Source organism: Bos taurus, chromosome 15, assembly GCF_002263795.3.
Source record: "Bos taurus isolate L1 Dominette 01449 registration number 42190680 breed Hereford chromosome 15, ARS-UCD2.0, whole genome shotgun sequence".
NCBI classification, from domain to species: Eukaryota; Metazoa; Chordata; class Mammalia; order Artiodactyla; family Bovidae; genus Bos; species Bos taurus.
Window position 1 is genome coordinate 750932 of NC_037342.1, and position 15503 is coordinate 766434.

The 15503-nt window shown below is 37.0% G+C and overlaps 1 protein-coding gene across 1 annotated transcript; it reads left to right on the plus strand.

The window, feature by feature from the left end:
• The first annotated feature begins 13483 nt into the window (after nt 1-13483).
• On the plus strand, nt 13484-14416 carry OR4C146 (olfactory receptor family 4 subfamily C member 146). Its single transcript, NM_001390152.1, has one exon. The coding sequence runs from the start codon at nt 13484-13486 to the stop codon at nt 14414-14416; it is 933 nt and encodes a 310-aa protein (NP_001377081.1).
• The last annotated feature ends 1087 nt before the right edge of the window (nt 14417-15503 follow it).

Here is a 15503-nt window from a genome sequence, read left to right on the forward strand (position 1 = left end):
ATAGAATTCCCCAGGCAAGAATGTTAGAATGTGTAGCACTCTAACATAGAGTGTTAGAGTGTGGAGTGTTAGAGTGTGGAGAAGATCCCCTTCTCCAGGGGATCTTCCTGACCCAGGGATCAAGCTGGGGTCTCCCAGGTTCTCCCATGGGCAGAAGAGCTTGGCAGGCTACAGTCCATGGGGTGGCAAAGAGTCAGACAGGACTGAGCAACTAACACTTCCACTTTCACTTTGAAGTATATGCATATATTTATCTTTGCAAGGGCAAAATTCTCCAAGATGACTTTCAATCATGAAAGCTGTGAGGATTAAATAGCTCAAAGAAAATTATGATCTCTTAAATAATTTTAAAAAATAGGAAAATAGATTGATAATTTATGTGAATATTTAGAGTTTGTTGACTATATATTAGGAGTCTGTTATTGCCTTTTTGAGCGAAGAAATGTCTTCAAAAAATTAAATCATTTTAAAATTGGGAAAAATATTAATGGTTAGAGTATGCCAGAATTCTAATCATGTGAGAGTTTGATTTCTAGCATGTATAACAGCAAAACACATAACTTTTAAGAACTTTAATTCATTTAAAATTATTTAATTCACTTAAGTCAAGGATCCTTCAAGAAAAAACAAACAAACAAACAAAAAAAAAAACACTCTGGAAATTCTTCACTTGGATAGTGGTAAATTAAACAAAGAAACAAAAAACAGAAACAGAATATCTTCTGGGCCAGTTCAAAGTATAAGGAGGAGGAAATTTCTCAAAATGTACAATAGCATATATGGTAAATCATAGTATTAAAAACGAAGACACAGTAAATAATAGAGTATAAAGGAAAAGATGTTAAAGAAAATAAGGTAGCTAAGGTCATTGATCCAGTTTATATCCAGCCAGCCTTAGACAACTGAGATGGGAACAGGAATGCCAATGTACAAGGAACTTGTAGGCCCTGAGGTTAGAGTTCACCAGAGCTAGCATCAAAATGACCAAAAGCCAAATACTGAAGATTTAAAATTTAATCTAAAGCCACTCTAATCTGATAGCACAATTTACTATGGATTTTTTATGATCCAATTGGAGGAAGGAGCTCTGCTCACATGTTCCCAGAAGGAACAAAATGTTCCTCAGATCTGATTCAGATGATCACCCATGATGAGTTAGCTTTACTACACCCCACTGATACCACAGTGGTCTCCCTACAGACTCAGATGGGCCAGCATCCTTCTCTGACACCACACAGCAAGAATGGAAATCTTGGCAGTTGTCAGTTTTTCAGTCATAATTCAGCAGCTGGGAACACCAGCCAATTATGTTACAGAATGCCCTGGTGAGAACCAATGCAGAAAGATAATTCTCAAAACATTTGTGAGTACAGAGGTGGTACCCAGAGCATCCGCCATCCTCAGTTAGTTCCATGAAGAACTTACCTTCCCTCCCTCAAAAGCCTATGCATTTTTAACCTGATCCATCCCACACCCTAAGTTTTCTTTCTCCTCTTCCTGTCAAGTTGTGATAACTTTTTGCCAGCACCTTCACATTCACAGAGAACCCTGCCAATAATCATTATTACATACAAATCTCCAAACCAAACAAAAAGTTAATTTTTAGAGATAAATGTCATATATTTTAAAGGATTTTCTATGTCTGTGTGTACATGTGTGCATGTGCACACATGCACACAATTCAGAGCAGTTCAGTTGCTCAGTCATGTCCGACTCTTTGTGACCCCATGGACTGCAGCACGCCAGGCCTCCCTGTCCATCACCAGCTCCCAGAATTGGCTCAAACTCATGGCTATTGATTCAGTGGTGCCATCCAACCATCTCAATCTTTCCCAGTATCCGGATCTTTTCCACTGAGTCAGTTCTTTGCATCAGGTGGCCAAAATATTGGAGTTTCAGCTTCAACATTAGTCCTTCCAATGAGCATTAAGGACTGATTTCCTTTAGCATGGATTGATTGGATCTCCAAGGGACTCTCAAGACTTCTCCAACACCACAGTTCAGAAGCATCGATTCTTCAGCACTCAGCTTTATTTATAATCCAACTCTTACATCCATACACGACTACTGGAAAAATCATAGCCTTGACGAGACAGAAATTTGTTGGCAAAATAATGTCTCTGCTTTCTAACATGCTGTCTAGGTTGGTCATAACTTTTCTTCCAAGGAGTAAGAGTATTTTTATTTCATGGCTGCAGTCACCATCTGCAGTGATTTTGGAGCCCAAGAAAATAAAGTCTGTCACTGATTCCACTGTTTCTCCATCTATTTCTCATGAAGTGACGGGACCAGATGCCATGATCTTAGTTTTCTGAATGTTGAGCTTTAAGCCAACCTTTTCACTTTCCTCTTTCACTTTCAACAAGAGGCTCTTTTGTTCTTCATTTTCTGCCATAAGGGTGGTGACATCTGCATATCTGAGTTTAATGATATTTCTCCTGGCATTGTTGATTCCTGTTTGTTCTTCATTCAGCCCAGTGTTTCTCATGATGTACACTTCATGAGAAGTGTACACATTCATATAAGTTAAATAAGCAGGGTGACAATATACAGCCTTGATGTACTCCTTTTCCTATTTGGAACCAGTCTGTTGTTCCATGTCCAGTTGTAACTGGTGCTTCTTGACTTGCATACAGAGTTCTCAAGAGACAGATCAGGTGGTCTGGTATTCCCATCTCTTTCAAAATTTTCCACAGTTTATTGTGATCCACACAGTCAAAGTCTTTGACATAGTCAATAAACCAGAAATAGATGTTTTTTCTGGAACTCTCTTGCTTTTTTGATAATCCAGTGGATGTTGGCAATTTGATCTCTGGTTCCTCTGCCTTTTCGAAATCCAGCTTGAACATGTGGCAGTTTATAGTTCATGTATTATTGAAGTCTGGCTTGAATAATTTTGAGGAGTACTTTGCTATGTGTGACATGAGTGCAACTGAGCAATAGTTTGAGCATTCTTTGGCATTGCTTTTCTTTGGGATTGGAATGAAAACTGACCTTTTTCAGTCGTGTGGCAACTGCTGATTTTTCCAAATTGGCTGGCATATGAGTGCAGCACTTTCACAGTATCATCTTTCAAGATTTGAAATAGCTTAACTGGAATTCCATCACCTCCACTAGCTTTGTTTGTAGTGATGCTTCCTAAGGCCCACTTGACTTCACATTCCAGCATGTCTGGCTCTATGTAAGTGATCACATCATCGTGATTATCTGGGTCGTGAAGATCTTTTTTGTAGAGTTCTTCTGTGTATTCTTGCCATCTCTTCTTAATATCTTTTGCTTCTGTTAGATCCCTACCATTTCTGTCCTTTATTGAACCCATCTTTCCATGAAATGTTCCCTTGGCATCTCTAATTTTCTTGAACAGATCTCTAGTCTTTCCCACTTTATTGTTTTCCTCTATTTCTTTGCATTGATTGCTGAGGAAGGCTTTTTTTTATCTCTCCTTGCTATTCTTTGGAATTCTGCATTCAAATGGGTATATCTTTCCTTTTCTCTTTGCTTTTAGCTTGTCCTCTTTTCACAGCTATTTGTAAGGTCTCCTCTGTCAGCCATTTTGCTTTTTTGCATTTCTTTTTCTTGGGGATGATCTTGCTCCCTGTCTCCTGTACAACGTCTCGAACTTCCATCCATAGTTCATCAGGCTCTGTCTATCATATCTAGTCCCTTAAATCTATTTCTTACTTCCACTGTATAATTGTTAGGGATTTGATTTAGGTCAGACCTGAATGGTCTAGTGATTTTCCCTACTTTCTTCAATTTAAGCCTGAATTTGGCAATAAAGAGTTCATGATCTGAGCCACAGTCAGCTGTTGGTCTTGTTTTTGCTGACTGTATAGAGCTTCTCCTTCTTTGTCTGTAAAGAATATAATCAATCTGATTTTGGTGATGTCCATATCTAGAGTCTTCTCTTGTGTTGTTGGAAGAGGATGTTTGCTATGACCAGTGCATTCTTTTGCAGAACTCTGTTAGCCTTTGCCTTGCTTCATTCTGTACTCCAAGGCCAAATTTGCCTGTTACTCCAGGTGTTTCTTCTTACTTTTGCATTCCAGTCCCCTATGATGAAAGGGACATCTATTTTTGGTGTTAGTTCTAAAAGATCTTGTAGGTCTTCATAGAACCATTCAACTTCAGCTTCTTCAGCATGCACACACACACACACACACACACACACACACACAACTGAATATCACAGAATTGTGAAAGTCCTATTGGGTAATTTTACTAATTAATTTGCAGCAAGAAACTGAAGTGAAAAAAATGAAATGAATAAGAAGATATTGTCTCCTAGTCACACCTAAAATGTTCACCAATATTTGAGAGTAAATATGTTATCTTAGGGCTTCCTGGGAGCACAGTAATAAAGAATCTGCCTGCTTATGAAGGAGACAAGAGAGACATGGTTTTGATACCTGGGTCAGGAAAATCCCTGAGGTAGGACATGGCAACCCACTCTAGTATTTTTGCCTGGAGAACTCCATGGACAGAGGAGTCTGGTGGACTAGAGTCCATGGAGCCAGAAAGAGTCAGACACGACTGAGAGACTGAGCACACAAACATGCACGTATTAACAATGAATCTGAATCTTGTGACTGAGTTGTGATAGCATGATTATGGAGATTGTACATGACAGTAAGTTATACAGTCATATCCTAGAGGGCAGAGAGGTCACAAACGACACTAATGTCGGCTTTTAGCTCTTCCACCTTTCAAATGCTGAATTCTAAGTTGATAAAAATTTTTGGCTGAAGACCAGGCATGAAACTGAACTTCAGAACTTACCTATTTAACAGTCTTTTGAAAAATACTCAAATTTGAGAAATAATTGACTACACATTGAAAACTACCCTTAGGTGCCATGTATACAAACAAAGAAAACTTCCCAAAGGGACACACAGTCTTGAATGTGAAGATGGCCATATGCCCATGCTCTGAGTGACAGGAAGTGGGAGAACCGTGATCTTAGGAAGATGCTCTAGGTGAAAGCAGAGAGTTGGCATGAACTTACAGATGGGGAGAAAGGAAACGGACCTCGGTCTCCATCCCTGACTGTGCAGAGCACTAGAGACAGAAGCACCATTCAAGATGGCTGATGTAATGTCTTCAGAGAACATTTTATTATGTTGGGGGAATTGCGGCCTGCTAATAGGAGCCATTTTCAGTAGCTCAATAGTAGGATTAAGTCCAAAGCTTCTTGTCAAGAAGCCACTGGTTGATAAAAGAAGTTGTCACTGGGGAGCTGATAGACCAAAGTGCCAATTAGAGTGGGTAATGCTTTGGCACCGAGTGTTCTGACTAATTAAAGCAGTGCATAGTCCATGGACACCACAGACTGCACTGGAAGGAGGCAATGACCATGGTTTGCCACATACTTCAGAGAATGCACTTTTCCCTGCCCTGATTCATGAGCCAAAGGCTGGGACTGGAGTCCCAGGGCATCTCTAAGTAAGGCTGATCTAAAGAATATGCCATAGTCCTTGCCTCAGTGTAGCTCATAGCTCCAAGAAATTACACTCTAGAGAAACACCTGGCATTTTCATGTAGAAGCCTCTACATCAAGGAGTAAATACATTGGATTACATTTTAATAAAGCCTTTTTTTTTTTTTTAAGAACAGTTTTAGGTTCACAGTTTAATTGAAAGGAATGTACAAGTTTCTCATATACCCCTACCACTATACATATGTAGTATCTCCCATTATCAACTTCTCCTAGACTTGATTTGTTCCAAATTTGTTACAAATGATGAACTTAAATTGACACATAATAACCCAAAGTCCATAGTTTACCTTAGGGTTCTATCTTGTTGTTGTATGTTTCATGAATTTGGAGAAAAGTATAATGATTTGTGTCCATCATTATATCAATAGTATCATACAGAGTGTTTTCACTGCTCTGAAAATCCTGTGCATTTCATCTATTCACCTATTCATTTCATCTTTTCCCACTAATTCATATTGAATCTCTAAATTATGAGATAGAATAAAGTTAATATATTTTTTTGAGTCCGTCACTCAATGTAAGCAATCTGTCATAGTTTAAAGTACTTCCAGACTGTGCTTGCCATGATATGGTACTGCTACTTCTAAGTCACTTCAGTCGTGTCCGACTCTGTGGGACCCCATAGACAGCAGCCCACCAGGCTCCCCCATCCCTGGGATTCTCCAGGCAAGAACACTGGAGTGGGTTGCCATTTCCTTCTCCAATGCATGAAAGTGAAGAGTGAGAATGAAGTCGCTTAGTCATGTCCGACTCTTAGGGATTCCATGGACTGCAGCCCACCAGGCTCCTCTGTCCATGGGATTCTCCAGGCAAGAGTACTAGAGTGGGGCGCCATTGCCTTCTCCGATTATATGGTACTAGGTACTAGATTTACTTGGGATTCAAGGTCCTGGAAGTTAGTCTATTTATAGAGCTCTTTAACAAACCAATGAGAAAGTAAATATTATACATCTCTTCATCATTTAAACAACAGAATATATTATTCTACTTGGCTAGGGTTTTGAATCCAGGCCATATTCAGGTCAAAAAAGAACTCTGATACTATGCAATACTCTAATTAATATCCTTCATTATAATTCCTCTTCTCCTAAATTCTAAAATGTGTCTTTAACTGATGTAAGCATGCAGCAATATGGAAATGCTTTTATAAATATTTTCTTTAGTAATAGAAACAATCATAAACCTCTAATCTGATTGTATAGATCACATATTTTAATAAACAATAATAAGTTTTTCTGCCTCAAAGAAACTATTTTTCCTTCACAGGACTCTGGATCACATTAGCGTTGAAAAAAATTATCTTACAAATGGCAAGGAAAACGAGGTTAAAACTTGACATTTTTAAACTGACATTCAAAATTATGAACTCTGGTTGTTTTGAGGATTTTAATTTTATCCATGTTCTTAATTAAAACAACAACAACAAAAGAGAACATACTTCTATTTAATTCTTTGCTAATAGTGTGAAAATTTTTAACTCTGTTCACAAATATTCTATTTGTTTTCTTTTTTTGGCACATAACTGGATTGCATCTCCTTTCTCCTTACTGAAATTTATATTAGTTTGTAAATCTGAACACTGGCATATACTGAAACCTATTAATTACACTCCTAGGAAACATATTTTTATGTTCATAATTACTGTTCATAGTAGTCCGTCAAAGATCTATTGACTGGGTATTGAATAAATACATTTTGAAATAATACCACAATGGAGTGTAATATATCAGTGGAAATGAATTTACAACTAAATTCAACAACCAAAATAAAACATAGTATTGTTGGATGAAAAAAAATAAAAGCAATTCCAAGAAGTCTGCATAAAGGATGTAAATTTCTGTAAAATTCAAAGCCAGGGAAAATATATATGATAAAAGTATTTTATGTTTAGGACAAAATTAAAATACTTCTTACTTTTAAGAAGAGGTGGGCAGCAGATAAGAAAGTGGTTTAAAATGTTTTATTATGGGTAATATTTTACTTCTTGAGATGGTAGTAAGTTTACTAGGATTCATTTTATTATTTACATAAATGCAAAAAAGCAGTATGGAGTAGGAAATAGCAACCCACTCCAGTATTCCTGCTTGGAAAATTCCATGGATGGAAGATCCTGGCAGGTTAGAGTCTACAGGAGTTGCAAAGAATTGGATGTGTCTGAGTGGACACACCTGAGCTGGCATACATGCACAAAAAAGCAATAACATAAAAAGAATAAATGAAAGATGGTAAAATTGTTTGGAAATGAGTGAATTCTACAGTTGAAAACTTATTATAAAAAATGGGTTTCTTCTGTTGTTTTGTTCTTCTTCCTTTTTTTGTTAACTTCATTTTTAATCAGACTGTCTCCATTATGGTAAAATTAAGCAGGAGTTCCCAGTCTACATTTTTGGCAATTCTATTAGGAAAAAAGATACTGACTTTTCTCAATAGTGAATAAAAATTATTTTAATAAGATGTTTTCCTTAATAAGTATCTCTTTATTAGTTAGCAAAACAAATGGAAATTAATTAGAAAAAAAAAAAAAGATTTCTACTCAGTGCTCACGTACATTTCCATCCTCAGACCACTTGCTACAAATCTGTGGTTTCCAGGTGAAGGAAGGCTCTAGGCACAGAATGCAACCTAGATTGTAATTAAACATAGTTTTCAAGAGTTAGAGAATAAGAACAAAGGGGTACTCTAGAGCACTGGGTGTAGCAGAGTAGCTTCTTGGTATCCTTTTTTTTTTTTTTTTTAACCAAAGTCAATTTTTTTCTTCTTCTTCTTCTTCTTCTTCTTCTTCTTCCTCTCCTCTGTCACCATCCCTGCCATCCATCTGAATTTTCCTCTTTTTCCCTGGTATCTTTGGTCAGCCTGAGGCACCTAATGCCTTCAAACCCTTTTCCATACTTGGTTCCTGAGTACAAGGAGGGGCAATTTACTCTTCTACTGGCTAAGAGGACAAACCAAAACTTAAACTTATTATAACATTGAGGATGTTTCTGATGAGCAAAGAAAGGGAAACATTAGGGAATACTACTCTCTGTGATGCTAATATCTAACATCATTATGTCTTAAAATATTCCCTTTAGAATGTACTATTTTTTTTTTTCAGCATTCCATGAGAAGGCTGTTTTCAAAAAGGGATGGAAAGCCTGATGCTAATTTAGAGGGTTCTAACAGGTAAGTGACAGACTACTCACATGATTGTTATGAGAGAAGCATCATGCAGAATAATTTAGCAAATTTAAAAATATATTTCCATATGTCTTATTCCCCTTAAGAAGGATGTAGAAACTAATACAGATAGTGACTGCGGAATAAGCTCTTTGGAGAACGCCAACTTCTCCACATCTAAGAGACAGCTTTAAATAGAAAGTTGTATATCACATATGAAAAGTATTACTCCTTGAATGTTTCTAAAATGATATTTTAAGCATATAACTTGTAGTTGACATGCATCTGGATTTATTTTGAAAGAGTGGATAACTACACCTGATGGAAGGTTCAGAGGAAACATAACGAAGTGGAGGTTAAGAACTGCATAATGAAGGTGAAGCATAATATGCCATATATGTGTGAGAGAAATTTCCATCTTTCTCTATTTTAAGCTTTTGAGGGATAAAGAATCTTGGGTTGATCTGTTCACCTTCCCACAGAGAAAGGTACTTTTCATAGAAATTAAATGAATGTAGAGATTTTCCTCGGAGAAGGCAATGGCAACCCACTCCAGTACTCCTGCCTGGAAAATCCCATGGATGGAGGAGCCTGGTAGGATACAGTCCATGGGGTCGCTGAGGGTCGGACACGACTGAGTGACTTCGCTTTCACTTTTCACTTTCATGTATTGGAGAAGGAAATGGCAACCCACTCCAGTGTTCTTGCCTGGAGAATCCCAGGGACGGGGGAGCCTGGTGAGCTGCCGTCTATGGGGTCGCACAGAGTCGGACACGACTGAAACGACTTAGCAGTAGCAGCAGCAGAGATTTTCCTAAAGATAAAAGTGAAATATAAACATATCACAGAGGATGGTATAGTTTAAGAGAGTCCTTAAGGAAGCCAAAGTTTTCACTGTGGCTTCTGCAATAAAACAGATTTGTCAAGTAGAAGGGCTTCCCTGGTGGCTCAGACTGAAAGAATCTGCCTGCAATGTGGGAGACCTGGGTTCGATTCCTGGTTTGGGAAGATCCCCTGGAGGAGGGCATGGAAACTTACTCCAATATTCTTGTCTGGAGAATCCTTGTGGATAAAGGAGGCTGGGAGGCTACAGTCTATGGGGTCGCGAAGAGTCAGATATGACTGAACGATTAAGCACGCACACACAACCCTGTCAAGGTAGAAGGATCAACATGACACCTTGTGTTTCACTCTTTTTTTCTGTCACCTTTTCTGTGTGATTTTCTTTCAGCTCATCTCTTTTAGCTACCAGCTCAACACACTCTCTATTACTGTTTTGAGAAATTTAACCATTCTAAAACTGGCTAAATTTGTTTGAAAATTTAAAGTAAGTGCAGTAGTTAGTAGAAGGTAATGCTGTTTTATCAGTGCAGTTTTGTCTCTAGATTATTACAATTCATTTTTGTGTCAGATACCTTTGAGAATCTGACTTCTGGGAAAAGTTGACATATGGTTATACAGAGAGACATAGAAAAATACCCATCTATGTTAGAAGAATAGGAAGAATACCAAGACTGTCCTTGTATTCTTGAAGGGCCACGGATTCATGTTAAAAGTGTAGAAAATTCACAATGATCATCTTAGGCATGCCAAAGTCCTAAAATCTTACATGGCCAAGTGGTGCTGTTCTGAGTACAACATGTTCTACTCCAGGTTGTGGAGCTGATTAAATTATTTAAATTTTATCTCATTTTGTTTTTTTCAAACATATAAATTGGGAGCACATTTACCTGTTCACCATACCATATATACTATACAGATGGCCACAGTAAGTTAATAATGTGAATGTATCTTTAATCAGAATAGTACTAAAACAATCATATGATTATTACAAGAAGTAACTATGATGGTTCAGCTTAAAAATACTTATTAAGCATGTACATTGTACAAGGCATTTGGTTTGAATCTGGGGAGAGCAGAATCCTAAAGACTTCAAAAATTCTTCTACGAAAGACGCTAAAGGAAGCTCACACAGTTTTGATTTTAAGCATAGTATATGATAGCATAAAAAAAGCTATAAAAGAAGCTTTAAAGAACTGGAGAACTTCCTTCAAAGCAATCACTGATGGCTTTCATAAGAGATTACTTTTTTTTAATTAGCTTTTTTTTTTAATTGAAGGATAATTGTTTTACAGAATTGTGTTTTGTTCTGTCAAACCTCAGCCCGGATCAGCCATAGGTACTCTTAGCAGTTGGGTCCTGAGTTTCAAGACAGAGTGCTGTTGCTGCTGCTGAGTCACTTCAGTCGTGTCCGACTCTGTGTGACCCCATAGACGGCAGCCCACCAGGCTCCCCTGTCCCTGGGATTCTCCAGGCAAGAACACTGGAGTGGGTTGCCATTTCCTTCTCCAATGCATGAAAGTGAATAGTGAAAGTGAAGTTGCTCAGTCATATCTGACTCTTAGCAACCCCATGGACTGTAGCCCACCAGGCTCCTCCATCCATGGGATTTTCCAGGCAAGAGTACTGGAGTGGGGTGCCATTGCCTTCTCCACAAGACAGAGTAACTAGAAATAAAATTACACTTAAGGAAGGAAGGAGACTACTGAATACACTGTTGATTGAATATTTGATAAAAATTCACAATTATTTGCAAGTTAATGATTAATCTTGTGCATTTATGGGCTTTCCTGGTGGCTCAGGTGGTAAAGAATCTCCCTGAAAGGCAGGGGACCTGGGTTTGATCATTAGGTTGGAAAGATCCTCCGGAGAAGGGTATGGCAACCCACTCGAGTATTTTTGACTGGAAAATTCCATGGACAGAAGCATCAGTCTGTGAACTTGCAAAGAGTCAGACATGACCGAGTGACTAACACACACACATGTACTTATAATGTTAAAAAGCACATGTATTTATGATTCTTAATTTATCTTACAAGTGTATGTCCTAATGTATAAATAAGGTTGTTCTAGAAATGGACAATTTAAAGAGATTGATAACATACAAAACAAAAGCCATATACTCAAAAGAGTGGCCACAATCACAGATAATATTTTCAAGTACAACTACTTCATGATGGATCACTCATTCAAATGCACATGGAAAGGATGAGTTTATTGCACTGACTGAAATACCAAGACTTAGTTCCCTGACCATTTAAGATCTTTGCCAATGATTGCATGGTCTAAGAGATTATTTTCTAAAATAAGAAATATTAAATAACTTTGACACTTTCCCAGTAGGAGTTTTTGATTTGCAGGAAGATAATACATGATTCAACTACTTTGAGGGGAAGAAAATTTATTGAGGGGGAGAAAAATAACAAATATGGATCATTGTCTATTTGGTTTATCAGTTTGTGCTTCGGTGGCTCACAGCTTTCAAGATGATGCACTGAAAATATGGTGGGACTGAGGATGGATACAGTGGGGTAAGTTTTCCAAATTATATTTAAATTTGTCACATTCAGTTTATATGTTTACTTGCAAATGGTGTTCTTTACACTATCATATTGACAATAAAAACCTAGAGGAAAATTTTTGTTCTATGAAGTGAAGTCAGTGATAATATTTCTTTCCACATGTGAAAAAATACTAACTCTTCATTGAAGGAAATGATGTTTCAAAGTTGAATAATGATTGATTTTGCAAAGACAGAAAACAATTTGAATATAGGTATTTACTGACTATCCACTGTTCCTCTTGACTAAAATTATATGTTCCCCTCTCTTCTGAATATTTGTTCTATTACAGTGATGTGGAGATTCCGGGTGCCCAGATAAAACAAATCCTACTGGGGATCACAACCATGATTAGGCCCGAAAAAAGCTATCTGCTGACACCTCTTTAAAGGCCTCAGTTCTAAAATGCTTAAGCAAAGCATCTGAAGTTTAAGCATATAAACTATTGAGTGAATACCCCTAGTAATTTACATGTAAACTCTGGAACTATGCATTTTTTGAAGGGTGTTTTCAGAAATGGGAAAAAAGAAAACTGGAAATGGAAATATTTGTGATATTATCAACCACTGAAGAATGTTCACTTCTATCCATTGAAGTTCACTTCTCTCCATTAGTGTATGTCAAGTAGTAAATATCATAAAGTTGTTTCAAAGTAAGGGCATTATATTTAAAGATTATAAGTGCTTTTTCTTCCTCTTTTTAAGCTGTCACATATGGAACAGAATGCACAATGGAGTGGATCACATTATAGACTAATAAAAATAAACATTTATATAAGCAAATATAACAAACAGTGATATATATATAATATATTATATTATAATATAATAATTATATAATATATAATTATTAACATAAAATTGTGTTAAATAATATGTAATTATATAATATAATTTATATTATATTATAATTATAATATAATAATATATATTATATATAATTGATATATAGAGGCATTTTTGGGGTATGAGACTGGGCTATTTTTACATTTATATTATGAACTTCCAAAGGCAGTAAAATATATACAAAATGCCAACTGATACAGTATCCAAACATACTCTCTCCCCTCTGATTAAATGAATATGAAAGTAATTAAGTTAATATAATGGAGCTGTATTTCTTAATATTCATTAGGCAAAATTAATGAGAATCATGTAAATTACACAAATGGTTGTATTTGAAGAGTGCTATAGAAAAGTTTAATTTTCACAGTCTTACAAGGGACTCATAATGACCCCATGAAGTTGTCATTACAACTTAAGTGTTGAGGTGCCTTGTTAAGAAACCACAACTAAAATGTCCATGATGAAGAATATTTGTCTCACTTAAAATATTCCAAAAAATCACACCTCACACCATGAATTAATTCTTTTCTATATTTTGCAGATAAAGCATTTAACACCCATCCCTTCTCTGCATTGATAAGATCATGCAGCTGAATAATAATGTGACTGAGTTTATTCTGCTTGGGTTGACACAAGATCCTGTTAGGAAGAAAATAGTGTTTACCACTTTCTTGATTTTCTATTTGGGGACCTTGTTGGGGAACTTTCTGATTATTACTACCATCAAGACCAGCAGGGCACTTGGGAGTCCAATGTATTTCTTCCTTTTCCATTTATCTTTGTCTGATACCTGCTTCTCTACATGCATAGCCCCTAGGATGATTGCAGATGCCCTTTTGAAGAATGCCACTATCTCTTTCAATGAGTGCATAGTCCAAGTTTTTTCATTTCATTTCTTTGGCTGCCTGGAGATCTTCATCCTTGTCCTCATGGCTGTTGACCGCTATGTGGCCATCTGTAAGCCCCTGCACTACACGACCATCATGAGTCATCGAGTCTGTGGTGTGTTGGTGGCTGTGGCCTGGGTGGGGTCCTGTGTGCATTCTTCAGCTCAGATTTTTCTGGCCCTGAGTTTACCTTTCTGTGGTCCCAATGTGATTGATCATTATCTATGTGACTTGCAGCCTTTGTTACAACTTGCCTGTACAGACACCTATGTGACCAACCTACTCTTGGTGTCCAACAGCGGGGCCATCTGTACAGTGAGTTTTGTTATGCTGATGTTCTCCTATGCTATCATCTTACATTCTCTGAGAAACCACAGTGCTGAGGGGAAGAAAAAAGCCCTCTCCACCTGCATCTCCCACATCATTGTGGTCATCTTGTTCTTTGGTCCTTGCATATTTATATACACTCGCCCTGCAACCACCTTCCCCATGGATAAGATGATAGCTGTGTTTTACACACTTGGAACACCTTTGATCAACCCTCTGATTTATACACTGAGGAATGCAGAAGTGAAAAATGCCATGAGGATGTTATGGAGCAAGAAGTTGGTCTCAGATGACAAAAGATGAATGGAAGTTTCAAAGTTTTCTTCATAGTTTGGATTGATCTAAAAGAAGCTCATAGACAATAATATCCTCTTATTGTGGAGTTAATATAATCCTAACTCGTAGTGTGAAGATTACTTCCTTTAGTAAAATGGGCAATGTGCCCACACATGCTAGTTAGTATTGAGTCAAATATTTGTAGAACTGACAGCATCAGGTACACAAAGTCACGTAAGATCATGGTCTTAGTTATTCACTGTTGTCTCTGCCTCTCTTGTCTGTCTAATATCACTGTGGTTTTGATCTACTGTTTTCTTCCCTTGCATTTACTTCTGGATTTCTCTGTTTAACATTACACTATATGCTTTTATCTACAGCCTGACATATTTTTGTCTCAAAGAGTTTATTTCTTAGATATTGTGATCAAATGTCTGATTGTTGACCTTCAGCTTGGTTGTTCTTACTGACTTCAGCATAAATCATCAGGTTCAAACAATAATAGTATATACATATTATAAAGACAAAATATCCTGCATCGAACCTGGACTGGCAATTCATTTCATATATGATATTATACATGTTTCAATGCCGTTCTCCCAAATCGTCCCACCCTCGCCCTCTCCCACAGAGTCCAAAAGACTATTCTATACATCTGTGTCTCTTTTGCTGTCTCGCATACAGGGTTATCATTATCATCTTTGTAAATTCCATATATAGGATCACCCAGAGGGATGGTATGGGGAGGGAGTAGGGAGGGGGGTTCAGGATGGGAAACACATGTATACCTGTGGCGGATTCATGTTGATGTATGGCAAAACCAATACAATATTGTAAAGTAATTAGCCTTCAATTAAAATAAATAAATTTGTATTAAAAAAAGACAAAATGTTTAATCTAGGAAACCTCTCTTCTTTTTCTTGGGTTATAGTTCAATTTTTTTTTTTTTTTGTATATTTGCCTAATTGTTCTAGAAAAGTGACAGAACATTATGACAAAATTCACACGTTTGTAGTATTTTTTCCTTAGGTAGGTTCTGACTGTTGGGGCTGACCTCATATTAACATTCCTTCTATTAAAAAACAAAAAAAACTTTTTGCTATTAAAATGATTC